This window comes from Triturus cristatus, chromosome 3_2 (genome assembly GCF_964204655.1).
Source record: "Triturus cristatus chromosome 3_2, aTriCri1.1, whole genome shotgun sequence".
Classification (NCBI taxonomy): Eukaryota; Metazoa; Chordata; class Amphibia; order Caudata; family Salamandridae; genus Triturus; species Triturus cristatus.
In genome coordinates, this window is record NC_140584.1 from 667,388,945 (window position 1) to 667,403,122 (window position 14,178).

At 48.3% G+C, this 14,178-nt stretch overlaps 1 protein-coding gene across 7 annotated transcripts in view; it reads right to left on the reverse strand.

Annotated features, from left to right (window-relative positions):
* ARMC8 (armadillo repeat containing 8) overlaps positions 1 to 14,178 on the reverse strand; it is an 811,657-nt gene that overhangs the window by 252,284 nt on the left and 545,195 nt on the right. For all 7 annotated transcript variants that reach the window (XM_085648657.1, XM_085648654.1, XM_085648653.1 and 4 more), the window contains exon 17: positions 3,629 to 3,778. In XM_085648657.1, the coding sequence (XP_085504783.1) occupies positions 3,629 to 3,778 (150 nt within the window). The remainder of the gene's footprint in view (positions 1 to 3,628; positions 3,779 to 14,178) is intronic.

Consider the following 14,178-nt stretch of genomic DNA (forward strand, 5'->3'; position numbering starts at 1 on the left):
AAGAATGCGGAGCAATTGCATACGCGACCCTTCTGGAAAAGAAGGGAGAACGTGAGCAACCGAGTCCCAAAGAGCGGCAGATGCTCATGCAAACACACAGGCTGTATTTAAAGCCTGGAGGCCTGCGCTAGCGGAGGCGAAAAGCCTGCAACCACAATCATCCAGCCACCGAGACTCTCTTATTGGAGGTAACAATTGTAAAGAGGATGAAGATTGCAAATCAAAAGCTGCCTGAACAACTAGGCCCTGTGAAGGCGGGTGAAGAGACAAAGAGGATCACCTGGTGCAGGGCGGTGCCCACGGGCAATAGCCCGATCAACCAGGTCACCCGAAGAGAGTCTGGACCAAGTGCCACGCAGGGTGTCAAATAGTGAGTGCCCGAAGGGCAGCAAAGGTTCTACTTCAATTGGCTCCAAATGGAGCAGATCCAATAAAGGATCAGAAATTAGAGGCACCATAGGAGGCTGTAGGCCAAGCACAGCGGCCGCCCCATGAATAGCTCACGCGAAGGCAGCACTAGACTCAGTTGCCATCCGAGTAGGTGATAACAAATGGTCAGTAGGAGACGGTTGAAGGCTAAGTCTACCACTGGACATGAGGAGTGGCGAAGGCAGAGACTGACCCGAAGGCCAGGCTACACAAGGAACCTGCACCCTGGCCCCTTGATCAGGGGGGTCCAGGGAAGCCCCAGGATCCACAGGAGGAGGCATAAATGGAAGCCCTGGTGTCAACGGACGCCGTGGGGGAGACCTACAGCCGTCCGAGGAGTCGGGGGATCAACTACCAAGGGAAGCCGGCTCGACGCCGGAAACTACGTCGATCGTCACCGTAGTGGAGTCGCCGGGATGCCGACAACCTCCCTGGAGAGAGCACAAGGCCCCGGCGCAGAGCCTGTGGTAGTACACGTCGCCGAGGTCGCCGAGGCCGCCATCGCCGGCGCTGCCTACGACGGCAGCGCAGGGAGCCCTACAGGGCTATGTGCTGAACGACGGGGTGGGCCGTGCTTTGGGCCCTGGCTTGAGGGCGTCGTGTCGGCTCCAGGATTGGAGTCGACACACACAGCCGGTGCCGGGGAAATGTCCGCAGACGATGACCCGGCGACAGTGCCTGCTACCTCTGTGGGGCCCGAAGACGCACCAGGGAGAGGAGGCGACTGAAAACAAGCCTGGAGTGCCTTCAAATAGGCCTCCATTTGGGCATGTGTTGCCCCAACACCCGGAAAGGGTGGATAAGGAGGATGTCGTACGCCTTCACCCGGCTCATTGCGAGAGGAATGGTGCGGCAGCAGCACGGGTAGTGGAAGAAGATCTCCGTAAGCGACGTCTGTGCTTACGCTTCCCTGTTGTCACACGGCGGCCGCGGGAGCGACCTCGGGAACGAGTCCGATCCCGAGAAGAAGAGCGGCGACGGGAGGGAGCTGGACCGGACATCCGTGCGGCCAGCAATTTCATGCGCCGCTCCCTCAAGGACTTCGGCTTCATCCGTTGACATGCGTCGCAGTCCTTGGAGTCGTGGTGCACGCCGAGGCACCACATACATATGAGGTGCGGGTCAGTGCCAGACATCTGACACGCACAGGCGTCATAAGCCTTAAAGCCGGAAGGCATTTGTACACTGTTACCCCCCCCCGACACCCACGGTGTCAAGAAGGCCCAAAAACCAGGTCAAGGAACTGCTGGTTTTCCAGGATCCGCGTTCGAACGCGGAAAAGAAGAAAACTGACGTCAGCGCGCCGGGAGGGGCATATATGGCTCCGCTGACTTCATGTGCGTGGACGATGTCAGGGCGGAGCCATGCGGCGCCGCCCCCCAGCGCGCAGAGGTGCTGCTGCGGAAACTTTCCAGATCCAGTCTGACGCCTGGGGATATTTTAAGTTGAGGAACCTGCGGCTAGACGTCTCTATCAGATAAGTACTTCACTCATACAGTGTATTTTCTTCCAATACGTCTGAACATCTCCACAAGTTCTTGTTCTGAAGAGGACTGTTGTGTAGTAGTGGAGCACTCTGGTGACTTATCTTTTGAGGAGGGTCGTTGTTTGGAGTCTTGTAGTCTCTTTTTCTTAGGTTTGTTCTTCCATGACTTCAAAGAGGGTAGCGAATCAGAAGTCTTTGATCTTGGTCTGGACTTTTGCTTTATTCAATGTTCATCCCTGGCTCAGGACAAACATCTTGGCTTCCTGTTCCTTGATGGTTTTTGGATGCAAATTCCGAGAGGAGCTGCAGGCCTCTACGTCGTGGTCCGACCCCCAAGTGCAATTGGCAGATGTCATGTGGGACCTTGATGGACCTTTGCCCATCACTGCACAGTTTAAACCCTGACCATTTAGAAGGTGACATAATGAACTACACCTCAAATTTCAAGAATTTTTTGAAAAATATTGACATACGTTGACAAATTTCCTCAGGATAGTTGAGCTCCAGATTTACAACAATGGCACAGAGAAAAACGTGGGTGCCTTATGACTCCAGAGATGTCATGAGAACATTGTTTCTGAAAGTGTACCCTGCACCCCAATCAGCGCAGAAAGCTACTGAAAAGTTGCCAGATTCTGTCTGACACCTAGGATATACAAAAGGTGAGGAATCAGCAGGTAGAAATATCCATCAGGAATTGCTCATTCTATGCGTTGGCAAAGAGATCGATCCAGGGTTCTCTCCACTGTCAAAAGACACCCTGTGCCACCTCCATGTGTAACTGCCAATTATGATCTGCAGGCTTAATTTGTCTGCCCTGGTGTTTAAAGATCCCGCCACATGGTGTATCACCAGGGAAATTCCCTGATAATCCAGCCACCTCTAGAGACAGAGCCTGTTGGCACAAGACCCAGGACCCAACCCCACATTTCTCCTTGCCGTACAATCGGACGATGATCTGGTCAGTGAGAACATGCGCCAGTTGTCCCTTGATGGAGGGCAGGAAGGCCTTCATCGCCAAGTGAATCGCCCGCAACTTCATCAAATTGATGTAAGGTGGGTCTCTTCTGGAGATACTGATTATGCAAACCTTCTCTATGACAACATCCTAGCATACCAAATAGACAGACTCTAGGAAGTTCTGAATGAAGCAGTGAGGACTCCAGGCACACAAGATGCAAGAAAGATTTTCACTGAGTCCGTCAGGTAATTGTGCGAGATCCCTTTCTTGGTTAGGATGCCTGAAGCATTCTCCCCCTATGGTTCTACAAGGTACCCTCTTGATACTCACGTAACAGTTTGTCACTTGCGACTCTGTGCATCAATTAAGAAGGCAGAAACAACAAGTGCTTCTCAGTCTAGGTATCATGGTTCTAGGACAAACTCTGACACTTCGTCCCTACCTTCTTGTCATACCTTCAGAAAAGAACTGAAATCGAATTCCCTCTCCGGGGGTAACTCTGCAAGTCATGGGTATTTCCATGGAATTTTGAAGTGCAAACTGAGCTACTGGTCAACTCTGCCCTTACATGATTCCATTACCTACTGAGCTCAATACAAAGGTAAATAATCAACACATTTAAGATCATGTAACTTTGCAATGAATATTAAGGGTGAAAGCCTTAGTTTTAAAAACAGCTCTTTGCATTCTCAATTCTACCACTGTCAAAGAACACATTTACAAATTTCCAATCAGTATGCAAGTTTACTTACAGGTCGAGTTGACAGCAGGTTCCTGAGGAGACCCAACGTCTTCATTAGTACATTTACATCACAGTCTGATAGCAATCTAAATAACTGCTCTGTACTCAGACCTCTTAAGATATCAGTCTTTATTTTCTGTTCTGCTTGAAACGCCATGTTCTGATCAAAGAGACAGAAGTATACATCAAAAACGACTCCCTGGCAACATTTACGTTATCACAGATTTTCATGCTGTTGTCTTTATTGCGTGGGATAGCCTTTGCAGAAACTTACATAAACATTTCAACTTTTAGATTTTAAAAAGTCACGATGATTACAAGTGTTCCAGTGAAGGTGGCTGGGTGCATTTTAGAGTTGTTAATTCAGCACCTATGGAGTTAACATACAGGAGATCTTGTTAAACCCTGAGCTCTGAAATCAATGCAGGATTACGGGTTGAAGTCTGGGTAATGGGGAATTACCATGGAAATTGAGAAATCCAGGTACGATTGCTGCGTGTATTCCTCATTCTCCCCACAGCAGCTTCCCTTCAAGAAACAGGACAGTTCAGGGTTACTGGAATTAGGAGGTCTGTGCAGTTACCAGCCACATCGGGAATTACAAGCATATCAGAATAAAATGTAACTACATTTCCAATTAAGTAAGGGGGTGGGAACTAGATTCCTGATCTTAATAATATCAAGGAGAGGTTTAATCCAATGGGCCCATTACATAAATATGAATTACAAAATATTCACAACTGAGTTGTGACAATGGCAGGTACAAGTAAAAAAAGCGATATTTCACTTGCCTTCCACTGAAACCAGCAGCATAAATTCCAGCAACAGGAGTAGAGGGTGGCACAAATATAACTCCTAAGCCAGTCAGTCTCATCTTCCTAATAAGACCCACCAATCTAACTACTCACAAGGTTGGCAACTGTTTGATGCTGCAACATGCCCATAAAATCCTTCTCAATTACAATGGCTACATTTTTAAGGCCCAAACTAGCATAAAAAATATAACAACCGTAAAATATATACAAATAAAGCCTTTAAAATATATCAGGAAAAGGAAAACATGAAGGAAATTAGCTAGGACAAGAATAAGAAAAACAATTTTAGTGATTTGTGGAAGGGTAATAGATCAGGAAAAAAGACTTAAGGAAGGATCATGGTAGAAGTGGGGAACATTTACAGAGAAGACCTTATTCGAGCATTTGGTTTTACTGACGTTTACAATATACAATCACAATACTTGGATACTCTTAGTTGAACCAAACCCACACAAATTTGAAGTTCATCGGAAAAGTTATGGCAACTATTCTTAAACCAAAGCCCTATAAGGCAATTCAGGACATATTCAACAAAACTTGATAAGAGAGCGAAAGGCAGTGCAACAAAAAAACATGGCTTATGTGATCAAAATTCTGAGACCTATCGAACTGTACAGCAAAGTTAAGAATAGAATAAATATGCAACTGCTAGAGACTGGAAACAGGAAGAATGCCATTGAGTTTAGCAAACCTTTTCTTCTAAATGTACATATTAATACAGTTTAGAGTTCTGGATTTCTTTTCTTCTATTTGGAGACCAGGAAAGATGATACATAAATAACTCCTTACTAGTTACTGTCTCCCAACACTGAACTAATTTGTTTTTGGTACATTATTTTGATTAATCCCTTTGCCAATATCTGTGTTTAAGAAACGTTTATAAATCTAGGACTGTATTATAGAAATATCATTTACAGGAGTTAAAAAGCTAAGTTAGGGCCATCCATACTCAAGCCATCATCAGTGCATCACCACCAAGAAGCAGGATGTGTTCTCATCTTTTAGAAATGAATCGGCAATTTTTTCAAGGAGGTTTCTATACCTTTCACGAATGAATTAAAAGAACATGGAATTCATCTAGTTTTACTGCTTTTACATAACAATGAACATTGGTGATATTGCCATTATGAAGAGACTGTAAGGTAAAGTAAAAGACAAAAAGTTAGTCAATGCACTGGATCATTCTGTCTTGTCTGAAGTATAGAAAGCTATTTTCCTATCTATAAATGCTATGAATACTTCCATATTTTGAGGTGACATAGTTGCTCTGAAAAACGAATTGTTTTGTTTCGATTTCTGTTCTATCAGGCTTATAGGGGGAAATAATATTCTGGCGAGCAATCCATTCATTAATCTTACACCATAAAACTGTACTGCAGATTTTCCACAAGGCATGTAACGGGGTAAGTCGATAGCTGAATAGGACAGCAAAGAATGACTCAAATTGTTTTTTCATATAGTGTAAGCTGGAGAAAGCCCTTCACAAGATATTGCATTTGCAACCCTCAAAAGAATTCTACCTGAGAAAATGGATTCTATGTTAGGACCGAAGGCAAGGCTTATGCATTTTCTTTTCTTCTTGATTCTCTAGCAGCCATTATAACAAGCATTTGCAATGCAATAGGTCTCGCATTTATACGAGTTTGAGCTATTGGCATTGTAAATGACAGTGCCTTTTATTTATGTTTATAAAAAAAAAACTTTAATAAAAAGCAGTGTCATTTACAATGCCAATAGCTCAAACTCGTATAAATGCGAGACCTATTGCATTGCAAATGCTTGTTTTCTCTACTGTAAGCAATGTTGTACAGCAGCCCGTGTTGCTGTGCAACGTGTCTATAATATACCAAAAAAAACATAGCCAAAGCCAATAGATCACACATAGGCTGAACCTATTGGCTTTGCCAATCCTTGTTCTGATAAATTCAGGTAAAACAAACATAAGTCAACAGTGATTACTTCTTTTTAGTCATTTCTGTGATTATGTTGCAAAAGCCCTGGTGTGCAGTTGAATGATCTGCTCTGCTCCATGCCTGGCCACATTTGCCCTGTTCAGACACCTCGACTGACACCTTCCCTGGTCAGACCCCCGGACTATCTTCTATCTTCTTCTTCCAAGTCAAGTCTGCCCTCAAAGCTCACTAGGTCCGAGGACCCACCCAGCCTTTCATGCCTGATCCCTCTGGCCTACGCTTTTATTACTATAAGCCACATAGCCTCTGCAACCTCGATTAATTATGTAAGCTATAATATATATTATCTATGTATACATGTATATGTATAATGTATCAAATGTATAGTGATGTTGTCTCACTGGACATATCCCACATGTGAATTCTATAAACCCGCCTCCCATACGTACATCTGCCTACCTTCTCATGTTGTGTCACGACGCTGCGCATAACATGACGCTAGAAATTCTTCACACACAGTGACCTCGAGCCGCCTGGTGGCTCCGCAGTAAAGTGTCCCTTGGTGACCTCTGGGCTTCCGAACAGTCTGCTTGCTCTCAGACACAGGCTGGACATGTAAAGTGCCCTTCAGACTTTCAGTGCACATTAATAATTATTTTTTCTTCTGCTGCCCCCAACCCCCGCCAGTCTGCGCAGTGCAAGAGTGACATTTCAGCTCATAGATGTAACCTTTGATCTAGTCCACTTTGTAGCGTATCCATCGCAGACCGGGAACACACCGAGGCATGAAGGACAGAACCCTCGGATCCAACCCGCAACATGTGTGCATGGCGGGCACCGCACAATATGGGGCTGGGTCCCTCCGCAGCCCTCCAGCCCGTGTGCTCGTGTTGCTGCCCCTAATAATCACACGGCGGTGCTGTGCATTTCTCCTTAGGATGAATTATCTAAATTGAGCAGTTTTTTATTTGACATTTTCATTATACTTTCTGTCGAGTCTACGCCACCTCAGCGAAGACAACCTGTAAAACTTCTTCTAGCCTGTGCAGCACTTTTTGCTGCTGCACTAAATATCTCATAAAACGCACTCGGCTTCATCAACGTGTTCTGCCACTTTAATAAGACTATTATTTCTTACTGGGTGGCAAAAGACTAATGAGAAATACTTTAAAAGGTCAGAGAGGTTTCACGTGGAAAGTGAAATTACCAACAAAGGGTATCTGTAGAACACCAGACATGTTATAGATCAGTCCAAGAAAAATAGCTGCGATTTGTCACTTTTTATGTATAAAACAAGCCTTGTATTATTTTGCACAGCACAACCTCTCTGCATTTTATTCTTTTCATTTGGTGTGTAAGTGGAAACCAGTTGCTGAGGACGTTACGTTAAACTCTAAAATGTTTCAAATCTTTCATACAGTCAAGAAAACATATCCTATTTTTTTTTTTGAGGGGGGGGGGGGGGGAGGTGAGTTAGGGTTGTAGCTAAATCTAGCCAACTACAATGCCGTACATTCCATCACTAAATAATATATTTCTCAGCTCCAACTTTGCCGGTCATTACCATGGAGAACCAACGAGCAAGCTTGGCTCTAGAGCCCGTACACGATCCGAGCCCTGGAAATGTCTGCCATGCAAATTACACAGGATCACCTAAAATATGATAAAACCGAACACACAGTGTTTATACTGCTCGTATTCTGAAAGCACCTCTTTGAAGGTGTTTTCATATATGATAATGTAGAAAGAGGGAATTGGTGAAATAAAACCATTGCCTCAGATCACACTGTTTGTTTAAGTAGGAAAGCCAGAATTATGACCAGGTTTTCTGGTTTCACTTTGTACAAATCATACACTAAATTGTTGTCTATTTGTGTAAACTTTTAAACTCAAATGTTGATGTTTAGTTTTTAACTCGTGCATGCAGAAGCCACCTAAAAGCTTGCCTCGTTTTCAGCTCACGGTTCACAGGAACTCGAACTGAGCCCGGCTCGAGTTTTCAGTGGCTCGCCCACATCAGCTAAACAAATGCACCTAATATAACATAAAGAAACAAGCACAGATCTGTACATATGCAAACAGAGTCCCTACTAGAATGAGTTTCTGTTGCGCGACCAAGGTTCTAAATAGGCTTCCTTTGAGCGACCACAGCGGAAAGATAGATTCCCAAATTCATTGTTTTACACCGCTTGTTAAAACAAGCAAAAGAGAAAGCAGCTCCATATCCGGGCCGGGAGGAGACCTGCGAGGGAGGGGGCTGGCCGCGCAGGCGCGGTACCTGTAACTTTCGCGTGTTCTGCGGCTCGGGGCTCCTGTGAGCAAAACGGAGCCCCGCGTGTTGCTGCAGTGACCGGCAGGAACAGCAGAGGAGCAGCGCAGAGTCCCAACAGGAGCCGGTAAGTGCTTGGAGCGCGTGTGCGCATTTAGAAAAAAAAAAAATGAAATTGCATGAGGCTGCTCAGGACGGAAGAGGACAGGAGATGTGCACACCGCGTGGCTGTACGTGCGCGTACACCAACTCAAATCCGCCAAAGCCTGCGCGTGCCCATCTCCTGTCCCACTTCCAGCGCGAGTCAGCAACAATAGATCTCGCTGGCGACAGCAGCGCTTCGCGCTGCGTTCGCCAGGCAAGACCTAAAAACCAACAGTCAAAAGTACATTTCCCATGAACCCAGGGAAATTAAGAACAGACAGTCCCTCCAATCCACTGCCAGTTATACCTTGAACATGTGTGAGTGCTTCATGTCCCTCCTCTTTCTTCGCTGCATCAGCAGCAGATAAGTACCTCTCATCAACTTCCTCACACTGTAGTAGATTTCAGGTTTTCACTGTTATTGCTTGATGATTTGTCCTGTTTTACAGTTTACATGCTCTTTCCTGCTCAGAGGCTCTGACCGTGGGATCGTTTGTCCAAGTTCCTGGGCTGTCATTGTGTAGTGTGGCAGCCGCACTTGCTCGCAAGGTCCTCCGAACGCTAGCGGGCGCACATGTTATCAAGGTCCCGATTTTCAGACCATTCCCCTACACGAGACGAATTTCTGCGGCTACGTGACCAAGCTTGCCAGAGTGGGCTATTTTCCACAAAAATGGCCTATCGGAGAGAAAGGCCATGCAGTAGTGAAGAACAAGTTATTTACCTTCGGTAATGATATATCTGTAAGAAACATTAATTAGTGATAGATTCCTTACCTTAGAATTACCCCCAGGCGTCAGACTGGATCCGGAAAGTTTTCGTCAGCAGTACCCCTGCGCATTGGAAGGTGGCGTCGTGCAGCTCCTTGTCCGTCGTTTGTGCCATGGTCGCAGAGATGACGTCGCGGCAGCTACTTAAACGCCGCCCTCGCGCGCAGACGTGATTTCTGTACGCAACTTTCCGCGCCAGGTATGCAGAGCCATGCAAGATACTGACCACTGTAGCATTGAAACTAGGGCCCTGAAAGGGATGACCTTAACCCTAGAAATCAATTCGCAGAACGGGGAGGATGGGGGTAAGTAATCTATCACTAACCAATGTTTCTTACAGATATATCGTTCCCGAAGGTAAGTAACTTGTTCATCTCAAAGAAACATATAGTGATGGATTCCTTACCTTAGAATAGTTACCCCAGCAATTCCAAACCCGGTGGTGAGTCTGCGAACCAAGATCACACCAGAAAGTCCCAGAGAACAGAACGGCCAAAGAAGCCGTCTCTACGGACTTGGCTGTCCAGGCAATAGTGCTTAGTAAAAGTGTGCAACAAGGCCCACGTAGCTGCCTGACAGATGTCTTGTAAGGGGACACCAAGTTCCAATGCCGTAGTAGCAGCTGTCGCCCTGGTGGAATGGGCACGCAGCCCCACTGGAGGCTCCTTCTTCGCCAGAGAATAACAGGCTTTTATACATCAGACGACCCATCGGGAGATAGTCCACTTGTGTACGGCCCGACCTTTCTTGGCGTCTATGTAGCCAACAAAAAGCTAGTCATCCACCCGGAACTGTTGTGTGCGTTTCAGTTAAAATGAGAGAGCACGTTTTGGGTCCAGACGGTGGAGCCTCTCTTCCTCTCTGGAAGGATGCGGAAGCGGAAAGAAGGTGGGCAAAGTGATGTTCTGCCCGATGTGAAAGGCAGTGACAACCTTTGGCAGAAAGGATGGACGTGTTCGGAGCACAACCTTGTTCGAATGGACAGACAGAAAAGGAGGTTTAACAAGAAAGAGCCTGGAGCTCACTCACTCTCCTGGCAGAGGTGATGGCAACCAGGAAAGCAGTCTTCAAAGTTAACAGACCAAGAGGACAGTTGTGAAGAGGTTCAAAGGGAGCACACATTAAATATGTGAGAACCAGGTTCAAGTCCCACTGTGGCATTACGAAGGTAATAGGAGGGAAAAGATGAGTAATGCCTTTAATAAATCTATTTACAACCAGGGTCTTGAAAAGAGAGGGCTGATCAGGGAGCCTGAGAAACGCCGAAATAGCAGAAAGGTAGACTCGATAGTGCCCAGAGTGAATGACATCACAGACAGCAGGAGGCAAGTCGAAAGCAATCAACTGCCGCCACTCAATCTCCACGCAAAGAGGTGGAGACTGGACAGGTTCAGGTGGAGGACCGTCACCTGCTGCTGCGACACAAGATCCTCCTGAAGAGGCAGTCTGATCGGGGGATCGATGGTCATAATGAGTAGCTCGGGATACCAAACTCTTCGAGCTCAGTCCTGAGCCACAGGAATGACTTGGGCCCAGTCACGCCTCATCTTCTTCAGCACTCTAGGCAGAAGTGGTATAGGCGGAAAGGCATACAACAGACCGCAACTCCACTCGCGACGAAAAATGTCGCCTAGCGAGTGCCGCCTTGGAAATTCCAACGTGCAGAACTGCTGACATTGCGTGTTCTCTTTGGTGGTGAATAGATCTAACCATGTTATGTTATGTTATGTTATGTTAAATGGGACTTTTATAGCGCAACGGCTACTCCAAAGGAGTGTCCCGGCGCTTTTGTGCTCCAGACCAAAGAAAGAGCTGGAAAACATAACAGTAAAAAGAGCAGGGGCCTAAAGAGGGGGCAGATTATCCAGTGAACAGCCAGGTTTTTAAGTCTTTTCTGAAGGCAAGCAGGTTAGCGGTGTTTCGCAAGGACACCGGTAAGGAATTCCATAGCTGCGGAGCAAGAAAGCTAAAGGACCGGCCGCCTAGCCGAGCCCTTTTGATGCGTGGCACCCGAGCCAAAGCCAAAGCTTCTGACCTGAGGGATCGTACAGGTCGATAGAAGTCCAGCCTCCTCTGAAGATATTTGGCACCGTTGAAAGAGACTTTGCGCCACGTCCGAGTGAAGATACCATTCGTGATCCATCATGCACCTGCGGCTGACTTCGTCCGCCCTGGCGTTCAGTGAAACTGCCAGGTGTTGAACCACCAGGGAAATGCCCTGATGTTCCAGCCATGCCCAGAGGCGCAGAGCCTCCTGACATATGGTCCACGACCCCATCCCGCCCTGTTTGCTGCAGCACCACATGGCGGTGGTGTGGTCTGTTAACACCTGCACTACTCTCCCCTTGATAGAGGGGAGGAATGCCTTCAGTGCAAGTCGGATCGCCTGAAGCTCCAGAAGGTTGATATGGAGCCTGGACACCGCTGGAGAACAGAGGCCTCTGATCTCCGCCTCTCCCATGTGGCCCCCCCCCCCCCATCGCATCCGTCACCACTGTGTGCTCCGGTTGGAAAAGGGAGAGGAATCTGCCATTGACCCAATGCTGGTACATGAGCCACCACTGCAGCTGTTGTGCAGTGCCCTCCGAGATCTGGACGTAACCGGAGAGGTTCCCCTGATGCTGCGCCCACTGGAACTTCAGGTCCCACTGCAGAGCCCCCTATGCCATCTGGCATGAGTGACCAGCAGGATGCAGGAGGCCATGAGGCCCGGCCTCAGGGTCATCCTGACCGAAACCCAGGATAGAGGCTGAAAGATCAGAATCATAGCCTGAATATCTTGGACTCACCGTTTGGGAGGATAGGCCTGAAAGTGCGCCGTATCCAGAACCGCTCCGATGAAGAGGAGAGGGAATCAGGTGCGACTTTGGCACATTGATGGAGAACCCCAGAAAATGCAGGAGGTCAACCATAGTTTGGAGGTGGGAGATGAATGTCCGGGGCGAGCCCGCCTTCAACAGCCAGTCGTCGAGATAGGGGAAGACTGGAACCCCTGATCTGCACAGATGAGCTTTGACCACCGCCATCACTTTTGTGAACACCCCAGGGGTGCTGGTAAGGCCAAAGGGGAGCACGGTAAACTGAAAGTGCTTGTGGCCTACCGCACACCGCAGGTAACGCCTGTGGGCCGGCAGGACCAGAATGTGGAAATATGCGTCGTGCAGTTCCAACGCTACCATCCAGTCTCCAGGGTCGAGGGCAGACAAGACCTGAGCCAGAGTTAACATCTTGAACTTCTCCTTCCGGAGGAAGCGATTTACGCCCCTGAGGTCCAAGATAGGACGCAGGCCCTTGTCCTTCTTGGGCACCAGAAAGTAGTAGGAATAGCAACCACGTCCTACTTCTGGCGCAGGAACGCACTCGATGGCCCCCTTGGCCAAGAGGGCCGCAACTTCCTGTTGAAGAAGTGCCAAGTGATCCCCCGACATACAGTGGTACTGGGGTGGCATGGCTGGAGGGGTAGTCTCGAAGGGGAGGGAGTAGCCCCTTCGGACTATCTGTAAAACCCACCTGTCCTAAGTGATGGTGCGTCAGTGGGGGAGGCGATGGCGAATCCTGCCGCCCACTGGCGTTTGATCGGCCTGAAAAACCTGACTAGGAAGGTTTGGAGGCAGGTGGCCTGACCTGACTGCTGGCCCCCTGACCCGCCTCGGCGGGTCCCACGTCCACGGCCGTGCTGAGACTGTTGCATCACAGGCCTGTGGCTCTGAAGCGAACGTGTCGGGCACCCCTTCCGTGGCCACGAAAGGAGCGAAAAGCAGAAGGCGGAGGAGGGCACGTGGTGGAAAGGCCCAAGGACTTGGCCGTAGCCCACGAGTCCTTACAGCGCTCCAATGCACTATCTGCTTTGTTGCCAAAAAGAAAATTTGCCATAAAAGGGCATGTCCATCAGGGGGTTCTGGACATCCCCAGAGAAACCAGTAGTCCTCAGCCAGGCGTGGTGACAGAGCGCCACTGTCGTGGAAATCGCCCTGCCCAGCGAGTCGGTGGTGTCAAGGCCACATTGAATTGTGAACTTTGCTGCATCTCTCCCATCAGCAATAGCTTGAGAGAGCACTGTACGGGCCTCCTCCAGACACTGAGGCAGCACTTGCGCCACCGTATCCCACACAGAGTGGGAATAACGGCCCAAGAGGCATTCAGTGTTCACAGACCGCAGCCCTGAACTGGCGGAAGAAAGAATCTTCTGACCGAACTGCTCCAGTTTCTTGGATTCCCTGTCCGGGGGTGTAGTAGGGAATTCACTTTGGGACGCAGAGGCTGGGACAACCAAGCTCTCAGGGGTGGGGTGTTGGTAAAGGAAAATGGAGTCACCCATGGCCGGGCGATGGCATCGGGCCACGTTCCTATCCACAGGAGCCCATTTGTTGGGCATGGACCAGGTGCCCAAAAGAACGTCTGAAAGTACATCATTAAAAGGCAGCAGTGGCTCCGCAGAGGTAGCCGCCGGCTGAAACACTTCTGTAAGGAGGTTAATCTTGACGGCCACTGTAGGGAGTTCGAGGTGGAGAACCTCGGCCACCCTATGCAACACCACTGCGTAACTTGCACCCTCCTCTGTAGCCACGGTAGGAGGAGTTAGCATGCCAAGGTCAGGAGAGGTTTCAAGACCACTGGCATCCCCCAGCTCGTCTGCCCAGTCCGGGTCA